A 12,665-nucleotide genomic window follows, 5' to 3' on the forward strand; every position below is an offset into this window, starting at 1 on the left:
AACCTTAATTGCCTTTATGATCACTGACCTAACCTACACTTCCACTCACTTCCATTCTCTCCTCATGAATACTGTGCTTATCTCACTCAAACTTGAATATTGTGCAGTCCCACCAACTTCCATTCCCTCCCCATGGCTACTGTGCTTGTCTCACTCAAACTTGAATATTGTGCAGTCCCACCCACTTCCATTCCTACCCCATGGCTGCCATGCTTATCTCACTCAATCTTGAATATTGTGTTCTTGTAAGGTGCAGCAGCCTGCTTGTCTGAACTATATGAGTTAAAGTGTAAACGATGACTTACTTGAGCTAAGAAACACTGAAGTGCCTGGCTTAGAGACAGTGATCTTTGAACACTTGGGACTCGAGGTCTTGTAGTGTTCCCCAGCTAACTGTATAAACAATTCAATCATTTAATTTTAATCACCCACCATCATTCTGTACAATACACAGTATAATGCCATCAATATGATCATATGTGTAATCCTGTGAAAAATCAGTTGCAGCTGATGTGGGCAAAGCACATGTGTGACGCTAGTGAGCTGTCGTAATTATTAAGCAAAAGAGTGTATGTGCGAATGCTGGTTTGGGCTATTTCCAGTTAGTTGATAAAGGGAAATGTTCAGGAAGGAATTTGTGTGTTACTGTGTGTGTTTTATTGTTAGTGTAAAGATTAGGTAAGTGAGATGTATTTGGTGTGTATGCGTGTGTTTCAGGGTTAGGGTAATGGTTAAGTAAGGGGCAGATTTAGTGTGCGTGTGTGTGTGTGTGTGTGTGTGTGTGTGTGTGTGTGTGTGTGTGTGTGTGTGTGTGTGTGTGTGTGTGCAAATGTGTGTGCAAGGGGGTTAGATGTAATGAGTGTGTGTGTGTGTGTGTGTGTGTGTGTGTGTGTGTGTGTGTGTGTGTGTGTGTGTGTGTGTGTGCGTATGTGTGCATACCGAATGCCTGAGCTGCCTTACATTTTGGCAGTGTTATAAAAAGGGCTTTTTTAAGATGAGCTGCATGTTAAGATTAGGCCTATGGGCAGGATTAGTGTTAGACTGTATTACTTAGGTGCAGCAGAGGTGTACTGCTTTCAGGACATTTATTTGCCTCCCCAAACCATGTTTTTTACTGTTTTGTCACACAGTTATGATTGAGCCTCTGTTTAAGCCTGAACACTTTTTATACTTGTTTCTTTCATCTTAAACAACAATCACTTTACCACCTTGACCAACATGAGGTTTTCATCTTGTACAACTCACCATAATTTCTTTTAATTTTGTTCTGTTAGGGTCAGATTTGTTGCTTTTTCTTTCATAAATTGCCAGTGCATGAAATTCAGCTTCAGTGCCAACTGGCTCGATTTCCTTAACATAAAACTCTATTGCATAAAAAATTTGCAAGACTCAGATCTGTGGGTATCATGCTTTATACAGGTATGTATCATGCAGATATAAACGCACATATCTGTATGTATGTATGCATGCATGCATGTATGTGTTTCAGTGTTTTTACTTGTCAGTACTCCATGCAGAACTATAAGGAAAAAGAGAAATATTTTCTTTAAATAATGCCTGAGCATTATATTCTGTTCAAAGACCATAATATTCTGGGTCAGGGGTTCTTTAACCAAGGTCATTTAGGGTAACTCAGTTATAACATGTCTAGCCTTGCAAAGGCTCTAGAGCCATTAGCCTAGTAACCTACGATGATCCTTTTAACCTATTCATGCATGGATACATTTCTAACCCAATGTATTTGAAATGATGAGGTTAATGCACAGATATACAGGTTTTAACCATTTTGAAAATACAAAAGCCACCTACCACAAAGTATGAATTTAATGCAAGTACCTTTCAACCTCTAAGTACAATAATTCTGGACAAAGCCAAAAATAATTGGGAAACAAAGGCCCAAAATCAGGGGCAGATTTTAAATATTGCTCTCATAAACTTAGAAAATTGCCAGAATAACAGTTTTTGTATTAGCACGCATTCTCTGAAGGCTATGAAGTCTGAAGTACAAATGTCTGTCATTATTTAGTCACTTAAATCCTCAATGATTTCTTAAAAAGAAAAAAAAAATATAAGGAACAGTCTAAAAATATGAGTTAAAAATTTGGACATTCTGTAAAATTCTGGACAGTTGACAGTTGAGAGGTAACATACACAGTACACACTCCATGGACTGATTCAGATACACTCTGTTTCATGGGGGGTGAAGGGCAGAACACCCATGCCACTTCTACTACTTTGATATTTGGGGTCACCAGAGGCTTATAAAAGGACTTTGTCATTCACAGAATTTCCTAGACAGACAACACACACTGCAGCATCCATACCACTTAGTCAACATTCTCAGAATGTCCAGAAACACATTTAACTTCACCAGATACATGCATCATTACTTGAAACATATTCCCACTTAAACACCATTCACACAAACCACATATACACACACTCCCTTTTTATGTACTTCATATTACAAGCCTTGGCTTCATATTTGTGGTGTACCTGGAACTATGTTTTCATATAGAAGCTTTGTACAGAAGTTTTGTGCAGCAAAGTGGTCTGTTATCTTTTCTAGGAGTCTGATTCCTCACAACTAAACATCTCTCTTCATGAAATACACAATGGTCCCCATGCATGATAATTTTATTTGTGGAAAGTGCAGAACTCCACGTATCACATAGCTTTCCAGAATGTAATGAACGTAATGATCCACAGGGGAGAGGACTTTACCTACCTAAGCTGTAAGGTTAACCAACCTTATTTGAATAAAAATATTTCACACTGAAGAGGCAAATGAAGCCTAAAAACTGAAGCAGAGATTTGCATAAAAGATAGGTTTTCCTGCTGTAGAAGATTTTAAAGAAGTGGTAAAGCATAACGCTGACAGATTTGTTCAGGTTTTATTATCCCTTCATAGCATTTTCACCATGTTCTGGGTTGTAGTTATTACCATGATTACAGCCTACTGGGACAGTAAGTTTATTTTTTTCTTTTTTGACAAAGATTCAGTTGCATTTGTAGTATGCACAGTTATTTAGATCAAGTTCTAGTTTGACTAAGAATTAGCAAATAATATTAAAAGAGTCTATGCTGAATATTTTTTGTTCATTCTGTAATTTTTCCAGGTTGCATGGCCCAGCTCAGCCTGTCTCAGCCACCCACTGAGTCTGTGTCTCTGGGACAAACAACCAAACTGCCCTGCACCATGAGTGGGGGTAGCATCAGTAGCTACTATATGTCCTGGTATCAGCAGCGACCCGGGACTGCACCACGCTTGCTTATATATAGGACCACTAGCAGGCAGTCTGGTATCCCAGATCGGTTCTCAGGTTCTGAAGACAGCAGCAGTAATACAGTCCATTTAACGATCACTGGTGTCCAGGCAGAAAATGATGCTGATTATTACTGTGCTGCAGGAACTCACAGTGATACAGCTATTCAAGGAACTGAAGCAGAAACCTACTTCACCACATGTGCCTGTACACAGTGCATGCATATACAGGGCAGTGTTATCAGAACAGACAACAAACTGCTGCAGGTCAAACATAAGAATTATGTACTATGGAAATGGAAGACCTCTATGACTACTCTGAAGGTTGTACTACTTGAGGGACTTGTGGATTAGATTTATGCACTGATACCTTACTTACCTATATTTGGCAGAGGGCTTTAAAGATGACTTGAGATTGTATATTATCAATGGAAGCCTAGTAACACTAGTTGCATTTTGGGAAAGGTCATCCTGTAGTTTAGTAGAGAGGTAGGTACATCACAACATTACAAGACAGCAATAGAAGCTCTACTTGGAAATATAGAGGACCACAAAGTATTCCCACATTTATATAAAGGTGCACATACAAGTTATACTGTTTGTTATCACTTAAACTGCCACATATCACAGGACAAGTCCCAAATAGATTCTATGGCAAATTACATGTGTAAAGCACTACATCAAACAGCATCTCCAGTTATCCTCACAAGCATGACCATCCTATTGTTGTTAGGTGAGAACTACAGGAGTAGAACAACATTCGGTGCTCAGACCTCTTCTTTTTATGTATGTATGTATATATGTATGTATGTACGTATGTATTTATTTATTTATTTATTGTCATTTGTTAACCAGGTTGTTCCAACTGAGCCAAAGGCCCATTTTCAGTGGAGACCCAAGGAGAAAAGCTCCAATTACAATTACAGGCATTCAAAAAATCCCCAGTAATTAATACAAAGACTAAACATTACAATAGTAATATTGACAAGAAACATTTACATAAAATGAAATCAACAAAGACAATATATTTATATATAAGTTTCAAAAAGTCCAATACAATACCGGCAGGATAAATCCTGAGTAGGAATATTTACAAGAACCTGATTGAAGATATACTGTAAATTGGAGTGTTAGAAGAGCAAGAAAGAAAAGCGGAGAAAAAGAGAGAAAAATTTAAAGTAATGAATAGTAGAATTTTAAAATAAATCAGTTAGAGATCAGGTTGGAGCTTGGCAACGGCAGGACCAGGTTTTAAGAAGTGTTTGAGTTGTAGTTGGAAATGGAACTTATGGGGGATACTTCTTATTTTAAGTGGAAGGGAGTTCTAGGTGTGAGTTACAGAGTACTTATATAGGGACTTACCGATATTTTTTGATGGTTCGTAAATGTCAAGAAGATGTCTTCTATATGATAGGTCTAAAGCAGTAACTCTACTGGGCACAGAGATACTCTGCACTTCTATTCCATTCTTGGAATGTCTCTAAATCTGAAACAAATTTTCAGCAGGATTTTACCTAATTTAAGGCTTTTGACCGAAAAAGAATCTCCTTTTTTGATGCTTTGAAAAGTGAAAAGTGAAAAGCCAGATAGAATTTTGTAGATAATTCTGTCATTTGTAAATATTAATATAAGCCACAGGCTTGTTCTCTTAAATGGAAGAAAATGGTGTTAAATGTATAACTGCAAAAATGTAACAACAGTGCACTCTGCTGTAGAGAAACTGATAAGTCAAGCACTGTATAATTGTTTGGCAGTGGTGGGATATCCACACCACATATTAATTGGTTGGCACATACTAATTGGCTGTAGTGGTGTGGATAGTGAATTCCTGTAGCTTGTGTACAGTGATCACTGAAGGTGTTTCGTACTTTAAATCAGCCACGCAGTGAATACTCAGAGTTCTGATCACAATTTATTTCTTTTGTTAGCTTAGTTAGTCAGGAAGAGCAGGCAAGCATGTCAGCAGAGGAGTACCGAAAGCTGACAAGGAGCCAGCTGAATGAAATGTGCCAGGCTAGGGGACTGGTGCATGGAAACCTGACTAATACAAACATGATTGCAGCTTTGGTCACAGTGGCATCAGAAAACATCAACCAGGAGGATGATCAGACTGGCCATGGAGATGTACAACACTCAGCGAATGGACAGCTCAAACTTTGTGCAGAGGAATTAAAAATCCATCTGGAGCTAAAGAGACTTGAGTTGAAAGCCAGGCATTTGAAAATGGTAGGTTTGGAAAAGGAGCAGCTGAGGCAGCATGAAAAGGAGATGCTGACTCTGCGCCATAGTCATGGAGGTAATGGGGAAAGGAGTAACTGGACCACAGAAGCACAAAAGGTCAGTAAATTTCTTCCGCAGTTTACAAAAGAGGATAATTTTGAGTTTTATTCATATGTTTGACAGGGTATGTAAACAATACGATGTTGACCAAAGGCCCTGGGTACAGTTCCTGACCTCTCTTACTCCATGGTAAAGCTGTAAATATTTTGTCTAAAATGTCTGACATTGACTGTTTTAATTATACTGCTGTTAAGAAGTGTCCATTAGAATTCTTTAAGCTAACACCTAAAACTTATAGGAAAAAGTTTTGTGAGAATAGACGCAAGGCAGATAAAATTGTGTGTGAATATGCTGCTGAACTGGGCACTTATTTTCATAGGTGGGTGAGTGGATGTCAGGTCACCACTTTTGAAGGGCTGGTAAACCTTTTGGTAAGGGAACAAACCCCTAGCACTTTGCCTGAGGACATGAAGATCTGGTTAGCTGATAGACAATGTGATACTTCAGATGAGTTGGGGAAGAAGAGAGACCTATATCTAGCAAGCCGGGCATCCCTGCACAGGAAAGGGACCACCAGTACTGCTCATAGGTCTAAAGGAACCCATGGTGGGCAGCCCAGACTGCCCAAACAAAATGGGCCAGTAGCAGAGGAAGCCACTAGTCCAGCTACACATCCAGGACCTAGGTTTAAATGTTTTGAATGCAACCAGTGAGGCCATGTAGCATACAGATGTCCACAGAGGCAAAGTGGGGAACAAAAGGTGAGAGAGCCAGTAAGTGGGAAAGACAAAATTCCAATAGTAGGTTGTCTTTAGACAACAGGGGTACCAAACTACCATCTTGTAGATGTCCTGATAGAAAAGGATTTGGATGAGGCAGTACTATGTGTTAATGCAGTTACACACAGTCAGGCTTTGAGACAAGCATGTGGGTTTGGTAGCATGGGGAAGACCCACACAGACCGCATACTTGCAGTCAGGACTGGTGAGGTGGTTACTTTGGGGAGGAAGCTACCCTGTAGCATTGAGACTGAAGGTCAGTCACAGCTGCTTGTGGTTACTGATGTTCTCTTGGACAGAGGGACTGCAAGGGTAGAGGTGAGTAGTAGTACCCAGGCTGACAGTGAGGCACTGCTGTCAAAGGATACCAGACTTCCTGTGGAAGGGGAACTTGAAAAGGTTACAAAGAGAGAGTTGAGAAAGGCTCAGCTCTCAGACTCTACATTGCAAAGCCGGAGAGAGAAGTAGCTAGTGAGAGACCTGAATCTCAAGGGAAGGGGGAATCTGTACACTGGGACAAAGGGTTACTGTATAGAGAGTGGACCACTGAGGGAGGGCTAGAAGGGAGGATACAGCAGTTGGTAGTGCCTAGAGCCTATCATCTGGTGCTTCTAGCATAGCTCATGATATTCCCTTGGCAGGTCATATGGGCATAAAATGTACAAAGTGGCATATTATACAGAACTTCTACTGGCCTGGAATTTTCAGAGATGTAACAGGGTGCTGCAGGACCTGTGAGCAGTGCCAAAAGGTAGGCAAGGCTGGAGACAAGGTGAAAGCTCCTTTGATTCCTTTGCCTGTGATTGAGGAACCATTTCAGAGGGTAGCTATGAATATTGTGAGGCCTCTGAATACCCCAAGTTCCACGGGGAAAAAGTATATCCTAGTGGTAGTAGATCATGCTACAAGATACCCTGAGGCAGTGGCTTTGTCCTCTATTCAGGCAGAAAAGATGGAAAATGCTTTGTTAGAGATTTTCAGCAGGGTAGATTTCCCAAAAGAAATACTGACTGACAGAAGTGCCAATTTCATGTCAGACCTGCTGGCTTGTCTGTGGAAGTACTGTGGGGTGAAGCACCTGAAGACCACCCCCTACCATCCCCAGACTAATGGTCTTGTTGAGAGGTTAAACTCTACAGTCAATTCCATGCAACAGGCATTTGCAGACCAATTTAAGAGGGAGTGTGACAAATATTTGCCACATCTGTTGTTTGTCTACAGAGAGGTTCCCCAGGACTCCACAGGTTTTTCACCCTTTTTGTTGCTGTAGGGACATAGGGTGAGGGGACCTCTATATTTAATTCATGATGAGTGGGAAAGTGAGTGTGAATCTCACAAAGAGTCTGTTGTGGCATATGTCCTAAACTTCAGGACAAGGCTCAAGGAACTCATGGGCTTGGCCCAGGAGAACCTGGCAGAAGCCCAACAACAGAAAAACTTATGGCATGACAGGAATGCTCAAGCTACAGAGTATGCTGTAGGGCAGCAGGTAATGGTTCTCATTCCTGTCAGACACAACAAGCTGCAAGCAGCTTGGGAGGGACCCTATAAAGTGGTAAGAAAGGTAAGTGATGTTAACTACATGGTGGAACTGCTAGGCAGGAGGCAGAGGTACAAATTGTACCATGTTAACATGATAAAACCTTACCATGATAGGGAGGCCCTTGTGCTGAGCATTTGCAGTGGGTTGCAGTAGTAGTCTAAGGGAGATCTTGTGACTGATCTCCTCATTGAGGCTCGGGCTGACACCTCAGTGGAAGGGGTAGCAATGTCCCAGCAGCTATCGCCTACTCAGATTCGAGAAATCTGTGCATTGTTACAGGAGTTTGGGGACATGTTCACTGGGAAACCAGGGTACACCCACCTGGTGCAGCACCAGGTGGCTACAGGACCCCAAAGACTATTAGGCAGGACCCTTATAGGGTGCCTGAGAGAGTCAAACAGACTCTGAGGGAGGAGATCCAGGAGATGGTTGAACTAGGGGTAATTCAAGAGTCCAACAGTCCCTGGACCACCCCAGTGGTGCTGGTGCCAAAGAAGGATGGCAACACCAAGTTCTGTGTGGACTGCAGGAAACTAAATAATCACACAGATTTAGATGCTTACACCATGCCTAGGACAGATGAGGCCCTAGAGCAGCTGGGTGGGGCTAAGTATCTTTCCACCATTGATCTTACCAAGGGTTACATGCAGGTGCCCTTGACTTCCAGTGCTAGAGAGAGATCAGCCTTTGTGACTCCTTTTGGCTTGTATGAGTTCACAAAAATGCCCTTTGAGATGACAAATGCCCCTGCAACTTTCCAGAGGCTGGTAGGTCATATCCTAGCATGAGCAGGAGGGTTTGTCCTTGCTTACCTAGATGATATTGCCATCTACAGCGATTCCTGGTGAGAGCACCTTCAGCATGTCAGCAAGGTACTGGGCAGACTACAGAGGGCAGGGTTGACCATTATGCCCAGCAAATGTCAGGTGGGTATGGCAGAGGTCTCCTACCTGGGACATAGAGTGGGAAGTGGTAAGATCAGGCCAGAACCTGCCAAAATAGAAGCCATTCAGGCATGGCCTGCACCTGTTACCAAAAAGCAGGTGAGGGCATTTTTAGGGACAGCAGGGTACTACAGAAAGTTCATCCCCAGTTATAGTACTATAGCTGCTCCCCTCACAGACCTGACAAGGAAGAACAGGCCAGATAAAATAGTGTGGACCACAGCATGTGCGCAGGCATTCCAGAAGCTTAAAGAAGCTTTGGGAGGACCCCCTGTGTTAGCCAGTCCAGATTACAGTAAATAATTTGTTGTGCAGGTGGATGCTTCAAACCATGGGGTGGGGCTGTACTTAGCCAGATTTCTTCAGAAGGAGAAGAGCACCCAGTTGTTTATCACAGTTGCAGGCTCCAATCCAGGAAGGGATGCTATGTAGCTGTAGAAAAGGAATGTCCAGCCATAGTGTGGACACTGCAGAAACTTCAGCCTTATCTCTATGGAAGAAAATTCACTGTAGTGACAGATCACAATCCCCTAACATAGTTAAACAGAGCCAGCCAGCAAAATGCCAAATTGCTACGATGGAGCCTAGGGTAGCAAGCATATATGTCAGTGCAGCACCACAGTGGGAGTAGCAATGCCAATGCAGATGGGCTCTCAAGACAAGGAATGGGGTAAGGTATACTCAGATAGACCTAACCCTCTCAAGCAAGGTTTCTCAAGGGTCACTTGAAAAACTAACTTGAGTTCTCCAGGGGGAAGACATGTGAAGATATGTGAAGGCAGTCAGCCTAGCTAGATAGAATTTTGTAGATAATTCTGTCATTTGTAAATAGTAATATAAGCCACAGGCTTGTTCTCTTAAATGGAAGAAAATGGTGTTAAATATGGAACTGCAAAAATTTAACAAGAGTGCACTCTGCTATAGGAAAGCTGATAAGTCAAGTACTGTATAATTGTTTGATCACAAAACACGGATTCAAGATGTCTCGATGAAGGAATTCTTGCTTTTATTTTGAGACTAGAGTTAATTACTAGAATTTGCATGAATAATGGCTCTTGCTGCCCCTATAGTGCCTTTTTTAGGCAAGGTTCAAATGACAAATTCACCACCATAACAGGAACAGGCAAGCAAAAACTGAGGGTAATGTTACTCAATGATAGAAGTCTAAATCTCAAAATGCACTCACTTGAGGCACTCCTTAAAATGGAGAACTTCGATATCTGTGCAGTGACTGAGTCCTGGTTCAAGGCTCTAGAGAGCACCCCTGCATTACCAGGCTATAACTCATACAACACTTTGCACCAAATTGTAGCTTGCTACAAATCCCCCTCCATGCCCCAGGATTCCCAATCCTCTTTTCTTGATATACTGGAAAATATTAGGGTTCAACCAAACACCCTAATAATGGGCAATTTCAACTACCCCACCATTAACTGGGAAAACTACTCATGTACCAACTCCTTCGCTCAACGCTTTCTGGAATTTATAAATTCCAATGCCCTGGATCAACTTATCCACACCTGCACCAGGGGCAACAATATCCTAGACCTAGTCATTACCAGCATGAGTGACTGGTGTTCTACACCTGAAGTCAACTCCTCATTGGTCACATCCTGCCCCCACCCACCATTAAGGAAACCATGCTAAAAAGTTTCTCCAAAGCCAACTTCATGCTTCTTAAGACAGAAGTGGTGAACTTCATGACACCCATGCAGATGGACAATACAGTTACAACTGCCGAATCCTACACAAATGCACTCTATAAGCACTTACATGAGTGCATGGATCATGCTATCCCAAACAGAGCCAAGACGCTATCCTCCAAAAAAAGGAAGCCAGTCTGGTGGTCCCCTGCCATAAACAAACTGTACAACAGAAGGAAGAAACTGTTGCAAAGGAAAGTAAAATCCCATGAGTGAAGGAGCTCCCTGGTCAGTCTCAGTAAGAAGTTGAGATCCCTTATAAGGTCCTCCAAAGCTAGCTATGAAAACAAAATCACCATTGATTCTAATGGCAACCACAAAGCATTCTATAGCTATGTCAAGAATCTCAGTGGCAACACCCAGATCTGCTTGAGTTACAGCACAATGATATGAAAATTACAGAACCAACTGATATTGCCAACATTCTGGCAGATAGGTTCAGTGCTAACTTTACCCCACTTTCACCCCCTAAAAGGCTCATATCTATACGGGAAGAATGCAGAGTCCCTATAATCACATCTACACAGGTAAAAGCTGCACTCTCTGAAACCAAAAACACAGCATCCATGGGACTGCACAACATCCCAGGCTGCATTTTACATGAACTTCAGAATGAACTGGCTCCCCACATAAGCACCATGTTCTATCATAGTCTCATGTCACACTTTGTGCCTACTGAATGGCACACAGCAACAGTTGCCCCACTCCACAAAGGGGGAGCCACCACTGATCCTGGGAAATATTTCCCTATTAGCCTGATGAGCCTGGTCTGCAAGGCCATGGAATGTATCATCATGAAACTCATAAACAAAGACATTAGTAACCGCCAAACTCTGGACCCCACCCAGTTTCGGTTTGTGAAAGGCAGATCATGCCTTTTGAACCTGATCAACTTCTTTGAGGCAGTCACCAAAGCTGTGGACGAGGGTAACATGGTTCACACAGCTTATCTTGACCTCACCAAGGCTTTTGACACCATCCCCCATTCTGGAATTATAGCTAAACTCACTAAACTAGGTATAAATCCTATGTCACAAGATGGGTTGCTAACTGGCTCACTGACAGAACCCACACTGTAAAAGTTGCAGACTCCAAATCTAACTTCAAACCAGTGACACTGGAGTACCACAGGGTTTAGTCCTGGGACCTCTCCTGTTTGGTATCTACTTCTCTGTAGTACAGGCTAACACAGAAGGCCTCTGGCTAATGAAGTTCACAGATGTCTGCAAACTAGGAGCCATAGTTGAATCCCCAAATGATGTGGACATTCTACAGAAGGGCCTGTCTGAGACAGATGCCTGGTGTCAGAGGCATGGCCTCAAGCTCAATGCCAAAAAGTGCATTGTCATCCACTTTGGTAAAAACTCTGTACCCATAAACTACCACATAGACGGCAGTCTACTTAATGCTGAATGTGTGATAAGAGACCTTGGGACCCAGGTGGACAGTGGTCTCTCCTTTGATAATCACATCACAACAGTAGTCAGGAAATCCTTCTATGTGGCACACCTCATTACAAAAGGGTTCTCATCCAGGAAAAAAGAGATCATTGTTCCCTCTACTCAGCATTTATTAGACCCATTATAGAGTACAACACCTCTTTTGGAATGTACCTCACAAGACATCTGCAGCAGCTGGAAAGGCCACATATGTACCTTACAAAGAGGATTACTGGCCTCAAACAGATGCCCTACACTGACCATCGCAAAAAACTCCAGCTTTACTCTGTAGCCTATCACCTACTCCTAGGAGATCTCTACCTAACATATAAAGCTATGTCAAACCTAGAGCTGTTGGACATGCTGCACCTAAGGAAATTCCAATCCCTCCAAGCTACATGTTCTAGGGACCTAAACCTTGTCACCACAATAAACAGGACATGCTGGAGGGATAGATTCTTATCCCAGAGTCTTCACATACTCTGGAACAAGCTACCCATCGATGTCATGCAAAGTTCCTCATTGGCACTCTTCAAGAAAAATCTTGATGACTGGATGGGAAATAGGAAAATTACCCCGGGGATCACTTCTGTGGCTCTGCTCGACAGGGGCACAGGAAATTAACTTTCTTGGGTGGCATAAGCCAGGGAACCTTGTTGGCTAGTCTTAGCCTAGTAACCACCTATGAACCTATTGCTGTAGTTTTCTGACC

The 12,665-nt window shown here is 42.3% G+C and overlaps 1 protein-coding gene across 1 annotated transcript in view; it reads left to right on the top strand.

Moving 5' to 3' along the window:
* Positions 1-2,921: 2,921 nt before the first annotated feature.
* The window catches only part of LOC122799559 (immunoglobulin lambda-1 light chain-like), a 489,988-nt gene continuing 480,244 nt past the window's right edge, over positions 2,922-12,665 (top strand). The window contains exons 1-2 of the mRNA XM_044068692.1: positions 2,922-2,967; positions 3,120-3,419. Coding sequence (XP_043924627.1) covers positions 2,922-2,967; positions 3,120-3,419 — 346 coding nt within the window. The remainder of the gene's footprint in view (positions 2,968-3,119; positions 3,420-12,665) is intronic.

The sequence above is a fragment of the Protopterus annectens genome, chromosome 4.part0 (assembly GCF_019279795.1).
Source record: "Protopterus annectens isolate FY-2018-M chromosome 4.part0, PAN1.0, whole genome shotgun sequence".
Taxonomy (NCBI): domain Eukaryota; kingdom Metazoa; phylum Chordata; order Ceratodontiformes; family Protopteridae; genus Protopterus; species Protopterus annectens.